The sequence below is a fragment of the Ptychodera flava genome, chromosome 8, assembly GCF_041260155.1.
Source record: "Ptychodera flava strain L36383 chromosome 8, AS_Pfla_20210202, whole genome shotgun sequence".
Lineage (NCBI taxonomy): Eukaryota > Metazoa > Hemichordata > Enteropneusta > Ptychoderidae > Ptychodera > Ptychodera flava.
Genome location: NC_091935.1, coordinates 29,095,178 through 29,110,577, shown reverse-complemented (window position 1 = coordinate 29,110,577; position 15,400 = coordinate 29,095,178). Strand labels below are relative to the sequence as shown.

Below are 15,400 nucleotides of genomic sequence, written 5' to 3'. Positions count from 1 at the left end.
TATGCTAGATTTTCATTCATTTAATTCAAAGCAACATTTTAAACATAACGATGCAATATTCGAAAAATTATAAAATAAACGGTATAAATGCTTAATTTCGGCAAGAAGATTGGCATAAATTACACAACGATCACAACATTCTCGAAAAACTTGGCACGCTTTCCTACTTCATTCTAATTTGTTCTAAAGGGCGACAAAAGTTTTATTCCCTGAAGTTGATCAAAATAATGTTTGTAAAATAATAAAATACATCGCTAATCAATTTGTCTCGTTCCACGGGCCAAGAACGAAGTTGAATAACTTGGTGGAAAGATGATCTCTATTATATTCGATCGCCAAATATCAAAATATGCACCGCGTAATGTAATGTGAATTTCAGAAAATAACTGGACCAAATGGTCTACTTTGTCGAGCCCGTTAAAGTGTTTTAAAGAAATTTGCTTCTGAAATGTGTTTGCTATGAGACCCCTCCCAATACAGACGATATAAAATTGTGACAGGTTTTTAAATAGTTAAATGGGAGTTCAAAGCCGGCTGCTAAGCACGAATAGCCTTAGCCTACATAACCATTGAAACATACAAAAAGATAACTTCCCTATAAATGTCTAAATTTTCCACGCATTCTTCATCATGAGAATAAAATAGGAATCCGTGTCGATGGAGGCACTCACACCGCTGTAGTAATTCAAAAACTCGTCCTTTGTGACCTACAGAACGAATAAGAGTGATACCAAATCAGTAAAATTTACATCAAACTATATTAAATGCATATAGCTCGAATCAATATGTAGGTTCAAAGGTTATCAGTCGTTAGCATCTAACGTGTTGTTGTCAGAGGTCATCGATGGAAGACACATCGAAATAAAATAAACCGATCAAAATATGACGTTCTAAGATCCAAGAGTTTGTTCGTGAAATGTAAAACGATGCAAATGTGAAAGATGATGATGGCGTATAATCAGATAATAAAATAATCCGAGTCGCGGACATGTACGGACCGCTGGGACAGACATGTATTCGGAATCTCAAACATTTACAGTATTTCTCTGGTCTACTGTTTACGCGGGCTCGGTTTGAAAGTCGTGGAGTAAATGGGCTTTAAACTGCCTAAATCTTTGTAAAAATCGAAGTTTTCCCCATAGAGTTTACTTGGGGTTGGCGGCCATTGTGAATTTCAGTCGGTAGGCGTAAATGTCAAGTTTTTTTTTCTCAGACAGTACGGTACCAACATTTGCTCGATGACCCCTGATATTTTTTCTTAATTTTGAAAGAGAATGGTTTAAAATTTCTTTAAGGAAAACTTGAATGAAATAAAGTTGATGTCTTTCAATTTCGAGGAAGGTACTGCCTTAAACCGAGAAGAGAGCCACCCCAACTATCATTTTCTGGGTGACGTCATTGTATCTTTATCACGAGAACTCTGTAAATAACAGTTTACGGAAGAACATATTTCTCAATAAAACGAAAAAATTCATGAACTCATGATGATGGCGACATCTGTTTCAGCAAATCATTGGAGTCAGAGCCAATCGGCATTATTAACCTTGAAATATTTGATAAACTTATTTTGCTATTTAGCTCCGGTGAAAACATGGTTCAAATTTTCGTCATGATGACATTTGTCTATGTCCATCCAAAAAGCGTAGAAGAACTGTAATTACAAAAATCCCTTGAACTATACATGTATGTTATCTGGTGGTGATTATGGTTGTTAGGTGTACCCGCGACGCATGACAAAATTGTTGATTCGTTTATGCTAGAGAGCACCCCTGTATGATGGCATTCAAGACTAAATTTAGAGTAGCGTAGGGTCAAAGGCAATAACATTTTTCCGGAAAGACACGAACCAGACATGCCAATGACCAAATGTCGCACCGCCTGACAACCGACAGACAAGAGTTGACATAACGTTTCGTTTGCCTTCGAACAAGGAGATAAGACCTACCACGCCATCCTTGTCGTCCGGCGAATCAAAACTGTCGAGGAATGACCTGAACACCTGCTCTTCTGTCCACTCTCCATTCATGTACTTGGGATGTTTGGACGGATCATACACACCCTTCAGATCCTCGACGGTGACTTCACCATCGCGTGTTCGGTCTAACTTGTCAAATGCTTTGTAAACCATTTCTTTTCTTGCATTTGACATCGGTGGCTGTAGAAAGAAACGAAACCAATAAATATCACATTTGTTTTAACTTTCTTATAAGGCTTCCTCCGTCGTGTCTCTCCTCAGACCTTCTGGAAGTCGCAAAGAAACGGTGGAATAAACCCATTTGTTCATAAACTCCTTTCTTCATCGAACAATTCTAGGATCAAGACTTGTTATGTCCAAATCCTCGTTATTCTATCGACGTATGGTGTTCAATGACCCAGTTTGACATCACACGATGTAAATAACAAATTTTGGGTTAACAATTAACATTTTAATATTCATTACACTGTAAAACATGAAGGAAGGTAATTTTCCATCACCATAATGGCGTTCTTTCGATGCATATCAAGACAAGCACAAAAGTGATAAACCCAAATCATACCCATCAATACATTTCTTTACGTCAATAATTAGCACTCCCCCAAGCGGTTTTGCATCCTAGATACGTATAGTCCAGCTTGTTATGGACGTGCGTTACAATAATCATTGAAGACGCCGAAAAAATTCAGTGACGTAGAATCAGCCTATACAAGAGAGCTACAGAGACCAATTCTCGCCGCTAAAACAAGAGAACGCATGGAGAACGCGACACATTCATTTTTGGGAAATTCAAAACGATATGACGTAACGTTTTGGGTGACTTTTTTTTCAAGTTGAGATCACAGACTCGTAATATATGCATTTATATATATATATATATATATATATATATATATATATATATATATATATATATATATATATATATATGTATGTGTGTATATTTGGTTTTCGTATTCTGAATATCAGAAAGAATGGGAACTTCACAATTATGTTTTACTGAATTTTGTGAATATTTTCTCTTTTTGGTATCATCTTCAATTTCAAACTCACAATAAATGTGAAACTTGTGACTAAAAATATAAGGTACAGGGTCGTCGGGGAGAGAAACATCTGGACGAGGGTCATCCCAATGTGCTCACCGTCATATATCGTATAGAGCATGACCTTTCAACTCTGAAACAGACGATGAGGTTGAGGGATAGTTTCCAGGTATAACAGAGATGGTATGACAACATATCATTGATTATTCAAAACTGACAGACACGCATCCTGGAATCCAGACGATTTTATGAGTTCGCGTTAATTAATTAATCGCGAGTGCAGTAATCTTGTATTTTGTCATCGATTGTAGGGAATTTCTTTTCCAGAAGAAAAAAGATAAACGCAACGGATATTTATTTTGATCCTTCAGCTGTGTACATGAGTAAAGTGGGCTAATGATTGGGCCGTAATATAAACTTCGTATTTGGTGAGAAACAGCGAAATCACCTCGAAATGATAAGTCCTAGAACCACCCCCGAAATGACAAAGAATAAATCAACAGGTGTTTATTCTGACATAGGATGCGATATCTAATTGATATTAGACCCGCTTTACGGTCTTTCCTTCGGCTTGTAAGTACTTGTACCTACATGATATATAAAACTGCCGTATATAGTTACCGAGTTGTTTGCTCAGGGTCGATGTGAGTGATAAAACTTGTAGAAGAGGAACTATATTGTGCCTGATACAACGGGTCATAAGGTGACCCTTCCACAGCCAGACCACAGTATAAATTGCCTCGCCTCTGAGGTGAACATTTCAGACCAGCGTAGTTCTTCTGTTGTCAAAATGGTATCTTAGCAACGTCGCAAACCCTAAATTAGTCGCGTTACACTGTGAGCATAACACGAACGAAAAAATTGCACTTTGACCCAACGCTGTTGTAAATCAAGCGGTGCATTTTTTCCTCCGGGATTTAAAAACCTGCGAACCCAGAGCTCAAAAAATAAAACACCACCATATTTTATTTCTCACCCGTAGCGTTACAATAAACTCATCGTAGTCTACGACTCCGTTTCCATCCCGGTCGAAGGAATGAAACGTTTCTTTCACTTCGGCAGGTTCCATATGTACTCCAAAATCCCGAATCCCTTTCTTAAACTCGTCATAGTCTATTTTTCTGTTGCCATCGTCGTCCATCACACGGAAAGCCCTGTAAAGCAAAACCCATGACTCTATCTATATCACATGTGCAACAATGGACTGACATAAATTCCAATTTTCTGCGACAACAGCAATACACTATATTAGTCTACACAAAATTTCCAAGTACTGCAAATGTTGACGAAAGCCAATCGGTCATAAATGAACGATCTGTATCATTGTAGGACATACAAACATGGCTTGAGGTTAAAATGAATGCACATATTTCAATATCATTAAATCGCGAAACTTCTATGAAACGGGAATCTCATTTCAGATTTTCACCTGAATCACAAGAGAATCACTACTACCATACTGTGAATAGATCACGATAGTTTACGCACAGAAAAGACTCGAATACCATAAATATTAAGTGCGCACGGTGCAAATGATGAACATCGCATTTAACATTTGATAACCCCCTTTAAGAACTATCCAAATCACACTTTTATGTGAATGTCATGGACGTTTACATAGTGTCAAAATTTTAAATGGAAATAAAACCTTACCTGCCAAGACCTTTGATACCGCTACATCCCCTCTCCAAACATTTGTAACGCAGTCTTTCTACAGGGTCTTTTGTTTTATGTAGCTTTTTGCTGGCTTCGGCCTTCATCTGTCTCTCGTCACCCATTGCTATTGTTTCACGCGAAAACAATTCCTTGAAAAACCTGGCGACCTCTGAGTCAGTATCTCAAAGTTAAAATCGCTGTAAAAGGTGGACAGTACGCTATGTCGGGGTAGTTCACTCAGGAATTTAAAATCTAAAACCGCATAGTTTTTCGCCCTGTCACCAGTATGGCTTAACCGTCCAGTCACGTGACAATTTTAATCATTAATTGGGATTTATAATGGTCGATTCGATAGTAGGTGGATGGCAGTGTTCTGTGCAAATAAATACAGGGGCAAACACAGTGTAGTCAACCAAAGGTCAGCTAAGGACGCCGACGAAGCCCTCGGCTGTAAATTAGAGACAATGTTTAACATGTTTACGGTAGTAACATACAGTTAGGTTAATAAAGATGCGCAAAAGCTATGTAAGTACCTGTCATACCTTTAACATTACGATCGTGTGATTACATTTTGTATAAGAAACGTTAAAACTTTCGACTGTCTAATTTTGTGAAAGATGTGCTCAATATCACATACGTCCGTATCTTGCTTGGATATTAACGAATGGTCTTAGAGACAATGAAGAAAGGAAGCCAAAATCTCGCACCATTACTGTTTGTGGATGAAATGAGGAGACCGTGTCATTTTTCTAGGTGTGGAAACAACTTCCTACACGACAAATATATGAACTAGAAAGGTATCTCCGCGCCCGGGGAGACAGAATCCAGCGGACAGCTTCCCATTGACGGCCGCCTGGTAAATTTACAAGGATTACCATTTCATGCTGGCAAAATATCGCATAAAACTGAAAGCTACATTTCTTGAATGTACTTGTGCATAGATGTACACAAACTTCGTTGTAGAATTCCACCATTCCGGAGAAAATGTCATGAAATTTGTACTTGAGCAGTACCCACACATCAATATTTAAGGACAAGACGGTTGCTGAGGCTTTTAAAGAAAAATCTTATACTGCAAATACTTGAGGACTGGACGGTTGCTGGGGCTTTTAAAAAACATTATACATTTACTGCCAATACTTATTAAGAGTGTAACACCATTACATCATAGATCCTTTTTTTCCAGGGTTCGCGATTATACTTATGACTGGGCTAAGGCCAGTATTGGTATACTTACATATTGTAGGTCAGTTTATTTTGCTTCAAAGTAGTTGTATTATAGGTTGAAACTTAGGATTGGAAAATGTTGTATTGCCTTCAACAAATGTAAAGAATCATAACAAAATTTAGATGTAAAGTTATCTGTCATCTATTCTTGATTAGGTTTATATGGACAGTGAATACGGCATGATAAAAAGTTGAAATTCCAATTTAATGTACAGCGTAAACATCGAGTAGCTTCAGAAATCACTAGCAGTGAATTATGTCCACTAGTTTAAAACCATTCGTTAAAGTTCATGCATATATAATAAATGGTTGACACACTGAAATATTTTAACAGGATTGGAACTAATTTGGGATAATTGGATAGTACTTAACTTTTTTGCTTTTATGAGTAATTTGTAATATTGTAACTTTCTGCCATAGGGCACATAACACACTTGAGAAATTTGAACAATATAAAGATCCAATTCTCCCAATCATGGTTTTTCCAACTTCCTTATTTGGACATCTTGACAAGGTTTCATCTTCCTTGAAATGTTCGATGCCCAACAAGTTTAAAATTACAGTACCATACAGGTCTTCTTCGGTACTTTGTGTAACCTGAGTGACTGGACAGTAGAACCCTCTCAAGGCTTGCTGACTATTGGTTGAGAGTCAACATTGGGGGTAATCCCCATGGCTTAACCTATTCACTTCCACGTTTATTGTTTGATGATTTAACCATAAAACTGAAACCATTACGGCTTGGTGTTCCTAGTGAACTGTAGTTGTTGGTCACACACCCATCCACGCACAGTCCCGTATGCATGGCTATAACTATACCATAGTCATCTACAGCTGTTCACATGACAATGAACCAACATGCCAGTGCCATTATGGGGGAAATATCACCAATTATTTCAGAATACTGGGCCCATTCCTCCTCATGCAGGTAATTTGCCTGCCTTGGGATGGATTTTACGGTCTATAAATGAAAACACCCCCCTTCCTCATGCAGGTAACCTGCCTGCCTTGGGATGGATTTTACTGTCTATAAATGGAAACATCCCCCCTCCTCATGCAGGTAACCTGCCTGCCTTGGGATGGATTTTACTGTCTATAAATGGAAACACCCCCCCCCCCCTCCCTCATGCAGGTAATCTGCCTGCCTTGGGATGGATTTTACTGTCTATAAATGGAAACACCCCCCCCCTCCTCATGCGGTAACCTGCCTGCCTTGGATGGATTTTACTGTCTATAAATGGAAACACCCCCCCCCCCCCCTGTAAAGTAAGATATCCCATCCTTGGATAATTTTCATTGCATTTATAGTATTATTCACAGCAATTCCTGCATTCTGCTCGCTTGCAAGACATCTTCCACTAATCTGTATTTAAGGATCATAGGGATTCAATGTTCATGTAACAATTATACTTCAGAGAGCTTTGCAAATGGCACCTATATTTTGGAACCAAAACGTCTTCTAGTCTACAATTGGCATGGCAATATGCATCGGAAGATTCATGAAATATTTACAGTTGGTCGGGAAACTACAAATAATGAACGACTGCAATACTATCTTGGTACATAACAATGATGCCAACTGAAAAATTTTATAATAATGAAAGTTCATCTTGTACTGTTGAAGAAAACTTGACATCCAAAGTACTTGAATGAACTGAACAAATTGCAGACTGTTCAATGCCATGGTTGTTATCCTTCACAAATTAAAAAAAAAAAGACACAACACACAACACTATATACAGATATGAAAAGTGTTTATTTCTTTATTTTTCAGTGTAAACATTGACCATGGCGCCATACAGCAGTGGTTTTGTGTTTGTATATAAAATGGCAAAACAATATGTATTGCATTACTCTTGCAAGACAACAGTTGCTATGGGTAACTATTGCTGGTTACCATGGTGACTTACATTGAAGGCCACAGATGCAGTAAAAATATATATATATTCATACTTCCTTTGGCATTCACATGTATATTAACTGTTTTACAACAACCCTTCTGTCAATTAAATTCAACTTCCCAAAAACAACATTGAAGCAATTCATTAGTTGAAACCTGGAAGTGGATGGCATAAATTGACATACAAATTTAAATATTAACATTCATACTTATGTGTATTTTTGTACAGCCATCACGTGATATGAGGGCTGTAAGTGCTCATACTGGTGTTCCAATGTAAGTAATCAGAAAGTGTGCGGATGAGGAGTTTGTGTCCAATTTTAAAAGAGTTACGCAGAATAAAGAAGTGTCTTTATCGCAATTCAGTTGCTGCTCTGTGATGTTTCCTTTGAGTCCAGCCCTCTAGGATTATCTGAGTGGTTGTATCAGATCAAATGATCCCGTGCCACCAGTGACGACACGTCCTACAACTAGCCTAGCTGATGGTGACTTCAGTTGGTCACATGAACCTGAAATCAAACGCACAAACATGATAAGGTGACTTTTACAAGAAAACATGGATGATGACTGTACTGTAAGGTTGATACTTATACATGTACATGAAAAACCTGTACACAATGAGCACAGACTCCCCTGTGAATTCTACAGACATGGTAAAGTTTGACTCTTTCACTTAAATGTTTCTTTACAGAAACTATTTTTCATAGATTTCACAGTACAGAACCAAATAAATTATCATCCAGTGAAATGGATACTACTGATAGTTGTCGGTAGACTTTGCAAAATCTTTCAAGGTAAACTTGCTGAACTTCATGTAGCGATGTAGGTACAGCATTCAAGAACTTGTATGTCTGTATGTATTATGAAGACTACGGTGCTGCTTTGCTTTCTAAGATCCTGAAAGCTTTGGCAGAACATGGGCTACGGTACATGTATGGAAAATTGAATTCAACAATTGAAATTACTCTCCCAATGCTCTTTCACTGAGCACAAATCATGAATTAATTATAATATTACACCATCAACTAGAATGTGCTTTGTGGGTGAAAGAGATGACTGGAAATTTCATTGGCTAAAATTTCTTTGAGCAAATTATTTCCCAATTAATTACTATAAATTAATTAATATTTCACTGCACAGACTGTGCTTTAAATGTAAGGCCATTAACAATGAGAAATTACATCACATACACTACATGATACATTGATGCTACACTGACAATAATATCACTTCTATCTTCATATTTTACAGAAGTACAGGAGATTTTTTGACCAACTCACCATCAACAGTTGCTTCTTTGAGGTACGTCATTGACTGCTCAAAACTCATTTTCTGCAACGGTGACGAGTTTGATCGTAAACTGAATCTGTTAAACGGTCTGTACACACCATCAAAAGTCATGTAGTCACCGATCAGGGTCAGGTGACGGCTGTCCACATGGATGCCGTAAGCTTTGAAGACTTCTTGAATTTCCTAAAAGTGAGAGCAGGAGTTTTTGTATTACAACTATGGTAGTCAAAACACATGCAGCAGAATTGGTGGCATTTACAAAGAAAGGATAGAATTGTCATCGAAAAGTGACATTGTTTGGTTCTTCAGACAGAGATAGGAGGTAAAGATGAGTCCTCTAGCAAAATAAACACATCTAATATTTGAAACCAGACATACAAATGTAATATTATTCTTTTATGTAGAGTGTATTAGTTCTAATTGTTTTATTATGCAAATTAGGAGAAAATGACTTGATACCAATGTTTCAAATTTACTTTCTGCAGATTGTGCATGACTTATTAGGATAATACCCAAATATTTCAATTCAGCAACTGAGATAAAGTCCTACAGTCTGTCATTGTCAACTGAGGGTGATACATGGAATATAGAAATCTGAAAAAAATGTTTCAATTAAATTCTGCAGATATACTTACTTTAATGAGAACTCTTCTTGCTGCTTCAATACCATACGTATTGGCCATGGCATGGATGTCATTGCTGTAAAGTCTTCGAAGATTCAGTATTTTATCATACCAGAACATCTCCTGAGTAAAGTCAAAGTGTGATAAAATTTTTAGAATTATCTGTGTATTTGTTTATGATTATTAAGTTTCACATGTGTTGTTGCCTCTAGCTTATTTATCTCAAAAATACAGTACAGTATTTCCTGGCTGTTCTAACATATCGATGTAGGAACAGTTTTGAAACCAAAGTTTAGCTCATTACAGAGCCCCCCGGAAAAGAGTAGGGCTTTTACACGAATCTGTGCTACTGTGTGATATGGACATAAAGTCAATGAGTTTGCTATTATTGAATTAACAGTGACCAGTTTCAAACAATTTTATATCCTGGCATGTAGTTGCACTTTTGCAATAAACTGTTCAAGAATTTGGTTATGAGGATCGGATGGAATCGGTCTTTGTTATCTGAAAATTGTTACTTTCATCATTACACTAGCCAATCACAGCACACGATAGGACGTTGGAAATCATGGTAAATTCCACATGTCGACTCACCATGATGTTGACACCTTCAATCTGTAGTATTTTATGGCTTGCATCATCTGGTACAGTACTGTCCTGCAGAAAACACCTGGTGATTCCAGGTGTCTGTAACACTATTGACTTCTTCGCTTCATTCTCCACCACTGAACAAATGTCCATCTTGGAATCCACAATATCAAGCTGTATTTGAAACAAAATAAAACTGACTACTGTCGAGGGTAATGCAGCACAGTAGGTCTGGGACTTGAATCTTAAAGGTACACAGTAACACTGCCAACAAACTGCAGTGCCATTACCACAAATTCTACGGCAAGGAAAATAATTTCTGACTCCAAGCGTGTGTGTGTGTGGGGGTGACATGATGTTCCTTACAACAATGTATAAAATATACCAGTTGTGTATTATTTTTCAACCTCTTTTTACTCCATTATTTGTGACAGCACACAGCTGATATTTACAGATCAAAGGTGAAAGGTCATAGGTTACCAGACTGTTGACTTACCCTGAGTGACACAGAGCACCAAAGGTCATCTTCTGTATCATACTTGTAGTCAAAGATCAAATCGCTGATAGAATAGACAGCCTGTATTTAAAACAAAAGGTAGTTGTATTGTGTAAATGGTCATTGTTGTTATTTACTTGTGTCAAAGCAAAACCTATTATACATGGCAATGAGCATTTTACATTTTCAGTATTTGTGTCTGGTTAATATCAACATGATTTTATATTAAACAGCTCATAAAGTATTGAATATGTTGTCTCTGTGTGCCCGGAACTACTTCCAAAACAGGAAGTGAAAACCAAAAACTGCATGAGTGTCTGGGAGATCCATTATGTAAAAATATGATATTGACTATCACATGAATAAAGAGATTACTGTGGAGGAGAGAAAGAAATGATTGTTGTTTATTAAAAGACAATACAAATTTCAGAACCTCTATGATTAGACATATTTCCACTCATTTTTGCAATACCCTCTTGCCACAGAAAATGCAATTTGGTACAGTCCAGGAGGATGAAAAATTCTTTTTCAATCAACTGCTGCTTATTATAAGAAATTTTAAATGGCTTGAATGCTTGTGCAGTGTATTATATTTGGACCTGAAAATCTTTTAAAAACATGCAGATGTTGGCTTTCAATCATGAATTTCCAATTTAGCAAATTATATGATTTATATGTGTTAGGTATGAGAAGAAATGGACTACACAGTTGACAGATTGTAAACACTGTACTGAGATCTTCAGGTGAGCAAAATGTACGTACTATAACCAAAGCTTTTCATACCCTACCCTTAGAAGTCATATAATTTCAAAATTTTTGCCTGAAACTGGATTAACACGATGCAATAAAGTACATCACACAATAGCATTTCTATCCTTTAGAGTATAAAGTAGAATTTTAGACAGACTTGATAACTTTTCGAGCTCTCATAAACAGATTTTCATGCCTGCCATTGGATTTACAGAAATCCACTTAACATTATTTCTCTTTCTGGTCTTCATCTCAATCTATATGTAAAAAACACTTGAAACTGTGAGAAAAACATGCATCAAATCTCTGAAGACACTGAATTTGCTTGAGATAAGAAATGAAATATGATCTGACTTACACTGATTCTCTTATCATCGTCATCATGGACTATCTCCGTCTTCTTCTTCTTCTTGGACTTCTTTACTTCAACTGATGGCGCAGATGTTTTGTCCTTGTCTTCCTCTCCTCCTTCTTCTTTCTCCCCTTCTTCCTCATCGTTAGACTGTGTCTTCTGCCCCTCTTCTTCATCTTTTATAAATACAGAGAATTTCAAAGTCAAGACATCATTTTTCCCAACTGTCTACAATTTCACAAGTTGATACATGATTTGAAATCAGAACAGAAGTACACATAGTTTGTAATCATTAAAACAGACCAGACACAAAGTACATTCTCACATAGCTCATTTTTTGAAAATTTCAGCACGTTGATGGAAACTCAAAATTTGTATTTTTTGTATAATTTTGATCTAATAAATTTGCATTCACTTGGTAAAGTAGGAGGAGAACTCCTCCAGGATAGGTAAGTATATCATTACTACACTATGAGCAGTGTTCCCGCTAAGGCTTATTTGCGCGCTAATTGCGCAGTGTCTCCGACTGCTCTCGCAGTGAAATTTCATGTTTTGCGCAACTTTAGTCTCAGTCTTTTCAATCGGTATTAGTTTTGGAAACGATAACTCAGGGCGAAATGTGCGATCTCGGCGTAGATTGTACTTCCGCGTTTCGAGTCTAGTGCCCGTTGGCGGTGCAGTTGCCACGAACATTCATTGTACGTTGTGACGTACCTCAATAAATTAGTATATACATGAACGGACCCAACTGTGAGGCAATCAGGCGTATCTCAAGTTGCGCACCCTCTCGAAACCTTAGAGGGAACACTGACTATGAGTGTAGTAATGATATACTATATTTACAATGACAAATATCTTTAATATAACATATAAAAAAACAAAAGATGCAGCTGTTTGAATAAACAAACAGAAGTTGTACAAAAAAAGCAATGCCTAATTGCCACTCCTGAGAGTTGACAAAAATTTGTTTAAGTTGTGCCAGGTGTAACTATAAGAAAATATATTGTCAAACGGCATGTAAATCTGTGCCTAATTTGACAATTAAAATGTTCCTCACTTTTGTTCAACCGAGACCTCTTAACCTGGTCGCAATAGTTCGCTCAGATAGGTGGTATTTACTTCTAAATGTACAGCAGAAAGAGATCTCACAATTATATCAGTTGGCATAACAGTTCCACCAACAACAATATTTATTATTCAAGAATAAATCAACAACAACAGCGAGTATTCACAGATACCCATGTATTGTACAATGATTGACAGCTCGCTAACAATTGTAGCAAAGACTGACAGTAACACACCAAAGAAACTGTTTCCGTGATGTCACAACTTGTTGTAGTAACACTGAAAATATGATAGCTATGTGCTAGTAAGCCTTAACGTCTTTAAGCTGGCTGTACTCACAGCACATAGACATACACCAGTTCTCTGTTCATATGGTGTGCACTCATAAAACTCAGCAGTGTAACGGCGACAACTCTATTTTGGTCACTATGACAACGAAAGGTCGCTACCTCAAAGTAGGAAAACACTGTAGTAAATTTACAAGTGTACAGAAAATAACGGTAGCCTGTAAAAGCGAGGCTTGGCTCAAAACTGATATTTAAACAATACAACAGTTTCAAATTGGTGAATTTCAGTAAACTCTAAACATCAATCTGAACTTAGTTGTAGTTTTATCAAACAAATACAACAGTATTTTAGTGTTAGACAACTTGTACAAACACTCATGCTATTCTAAGCCTTCTTGTAGGGAAATAACAATCGCCTACTTTTTGAACCAATTTCACCCACGATCCAAACTATATAAACGTCCCTCCAAGCGGCGAAGAATCACTCATACAAAATCGACTTACACTTGTGTGTGTGAGATTATTAAAGTACGATTTCGATTCCGCCGGAAATTCGGATTCGTAAGTAAAGTTTACACGGTTCGAAGGACGAGGATAGGATCCTTGTTATCCTACAAGCGTGTATATCTACTAAACCTGATCGTTACTGTTCCTGACGTCCGGTCTGGTAGCGCGCCGTAGCGTTGAAGGTGCACAGAAGTTCCATATAGGCCGGTGAGTTCCCATTCGCGCCGAAGCTTACGGTCCATCCTTTCACTTGTAGCTACGTCACTCGCCCACATGTGGTCGGGGCTCGATGGATTGTTCTGTCAGAAATTGTCTCTCTTACCACAAATGAATGCTCTCTCAATGTTTTTGAGTCTCACCCATACTAGATGGTGTGATGTTTGAGTCAGTTCCGATGTTCACAATGCCGAAACGGAAAGTTTGAAATTCGACTGTACACAAGTCGCGTCCAGCCCCATGCCGTCTTTGAGCTGCTTCTTCTACGTCAACAGACATGTGACATATACGTCATAGCTGGCCAATCGTTGGCGCATAGCAGCTCAAACTTTCTAGGCTAGTGTTCTGTTTGCTGGCTACTGAACAAGACCAGCAACAAGTTCTTGAATTCATAGTCTCCGTCCAAAGATACGAAGATTTATGGAGTCTATATCTCCAACGATATAACATTGCACATTTTCCTAACGGTATGATTATTATTGTGTAAGTGTACTGAGTGTACAAAACACATTCACTCAATCACACTTGTAGAAGCTGTCTGACAACATTTAAAAGTTACTTTTTCTCTATTAAATAAACATAGGGCCAAAGTCCCTGAAGCTACTATAGACTTGGATACAAAATCAAGTATTTCCTGACAGTATGAATTATCACACTAAGGTCATCCTAGGGACCTGTTAACCAAATATTAAAGCTGTCTGACCTGCGGTTTTGAAAAAACAAGCGACTCAACAGTTGACAGAGCTCTGCTGTGTTGTGTAGAGAATAACCTTTTGTGACACATGTATTGATGAAGAAGGTTGATATCTTTGATAGCTCATTTCAGCATGGCCTGACCAAAAATGGAGAAAAATTCTGTAAAATACAGATCTGCATATTTCATAAGACTATATTAGTCTATAACAGCAAATAAACAAGAGTCAATTACATTCTAATTAAAGTAAACAAGACTTGCTTAAATCAAGATTTACGTCATAAAAAAAACAGCATATCTGTCAGGTTATAAAGAATCTTAAGCTGCTTATCTTTTAATATCAGTATTTTCATCCTATTAACCAAGCACATTTTAACTTTCAAATTAACATTGTAAGTAAGTTCTGTTGAATAAATTGAGACTGTACATACTCAGAGAAAGCACACTGAAGAGACAAATGTTTGAAACTTAAGAAGTTCAAGGTCATCAAAAGCATTATACGGAATCATGTTACACTTTCATTGCACTGTTTACACAGATTGCATAATTGCTATAAATAGCACATGAGGAATCTTACAGCCCAGCTTTACCATAAAAACCCTATCACTTTGACCACTCTTTTAATTGACCACTCTATTTTTTTCCTCAAAAAGTAATCTTACTTTATCCTTACCAAGTCAACCATAAATTGAAATTAGAACTTTCTCTATCTCTATTTATTTGACCACCCT

General features: G+C 37.2%; 2 protein-coding genes across 2 annotated transcripts in view; both read right to left on the bottom strand.

Moving 5' to 3' along the window:
- Positions 1–4,983, bottom strand: LOC139138973 (calcyphosin-like protein). Its single transcript, XM_070707629.1, has 4 exons — positions 4,672–4,983; positions 3,995–4,172; positions 1,946–2,155; positions 1–707 (listed from the first exon to the last, which is right to left on the bottom strand). Exons 1-4 carry the CDS (start codon positions 4,794–4,796, stop codon positions 606–608), a joined length of 615 nt encoding a protein of 204 aa, XP_070563730.1. The 5' UTR covers positions 4,797–4,983; the 3' UTR covers positions 1–605.
- A 2,655-nt stretch (positions 4,984–7,638) lies between these two features.
- The window catches only part of LOC139138970 (DNA-directed RNA polymerase I subunit RPA1-like), a 66,144-nt gene continuing 58,382 nt past the window's right edge, over positions 7,639–15,400 (bottom strand). The window contains exons 30-35 of the mRNA XM_070707624.1: positions 11,907–12,076; positions 10,799–10,879; positions 10,309–10,476; positions 9,727–9,837; positions 9,082–9,274; positions 7,639–8,310 (exon numbers count right to left, since the gene is read on the bottom strand). Of these exons, the coding sequence (XP_070563725.1) occupies positions 8,210–8,310; positions 9,082–9,274; positions 9,727–9,837; positions 10,309–10,476; positions 10,799–10,879; positions 11,907–12,076 (824 nt within the window). The 3' untranslated portion in view covers positions 7,639–8,209. The remainder of the gene's footprint in view (positions 8,311–9,081; positions 9,275–9,726; positions 9,838–10,308; positions 10,477–10,798; positions 10,880–11,906; positions 12,077–15,400) is intronic.

Coding starts and splice junctions, on each gene's coding strand:
- LOC139138973 (XM_070707629.1), bottom strand. CDS start 4,796: ATGGGTGACGAGAGACAGATGAAGGCCGAAGCCAGCAAAAAGCTACAT. Junction 4,173..4,671: donor GGTATCAAAGGTCTTGGCAG/GTAAGGTTTTAT, acceptor TTTGCTTTACAG/GGCTTTCCGTGTGATGGACG. Junction 708..1,945: donor CGGACGACAAGGATGGCGTG/GTAGGTCTTATC, acceptor TTCGTTCTGTAG/GTCACAAAGGACGAGTTTTT.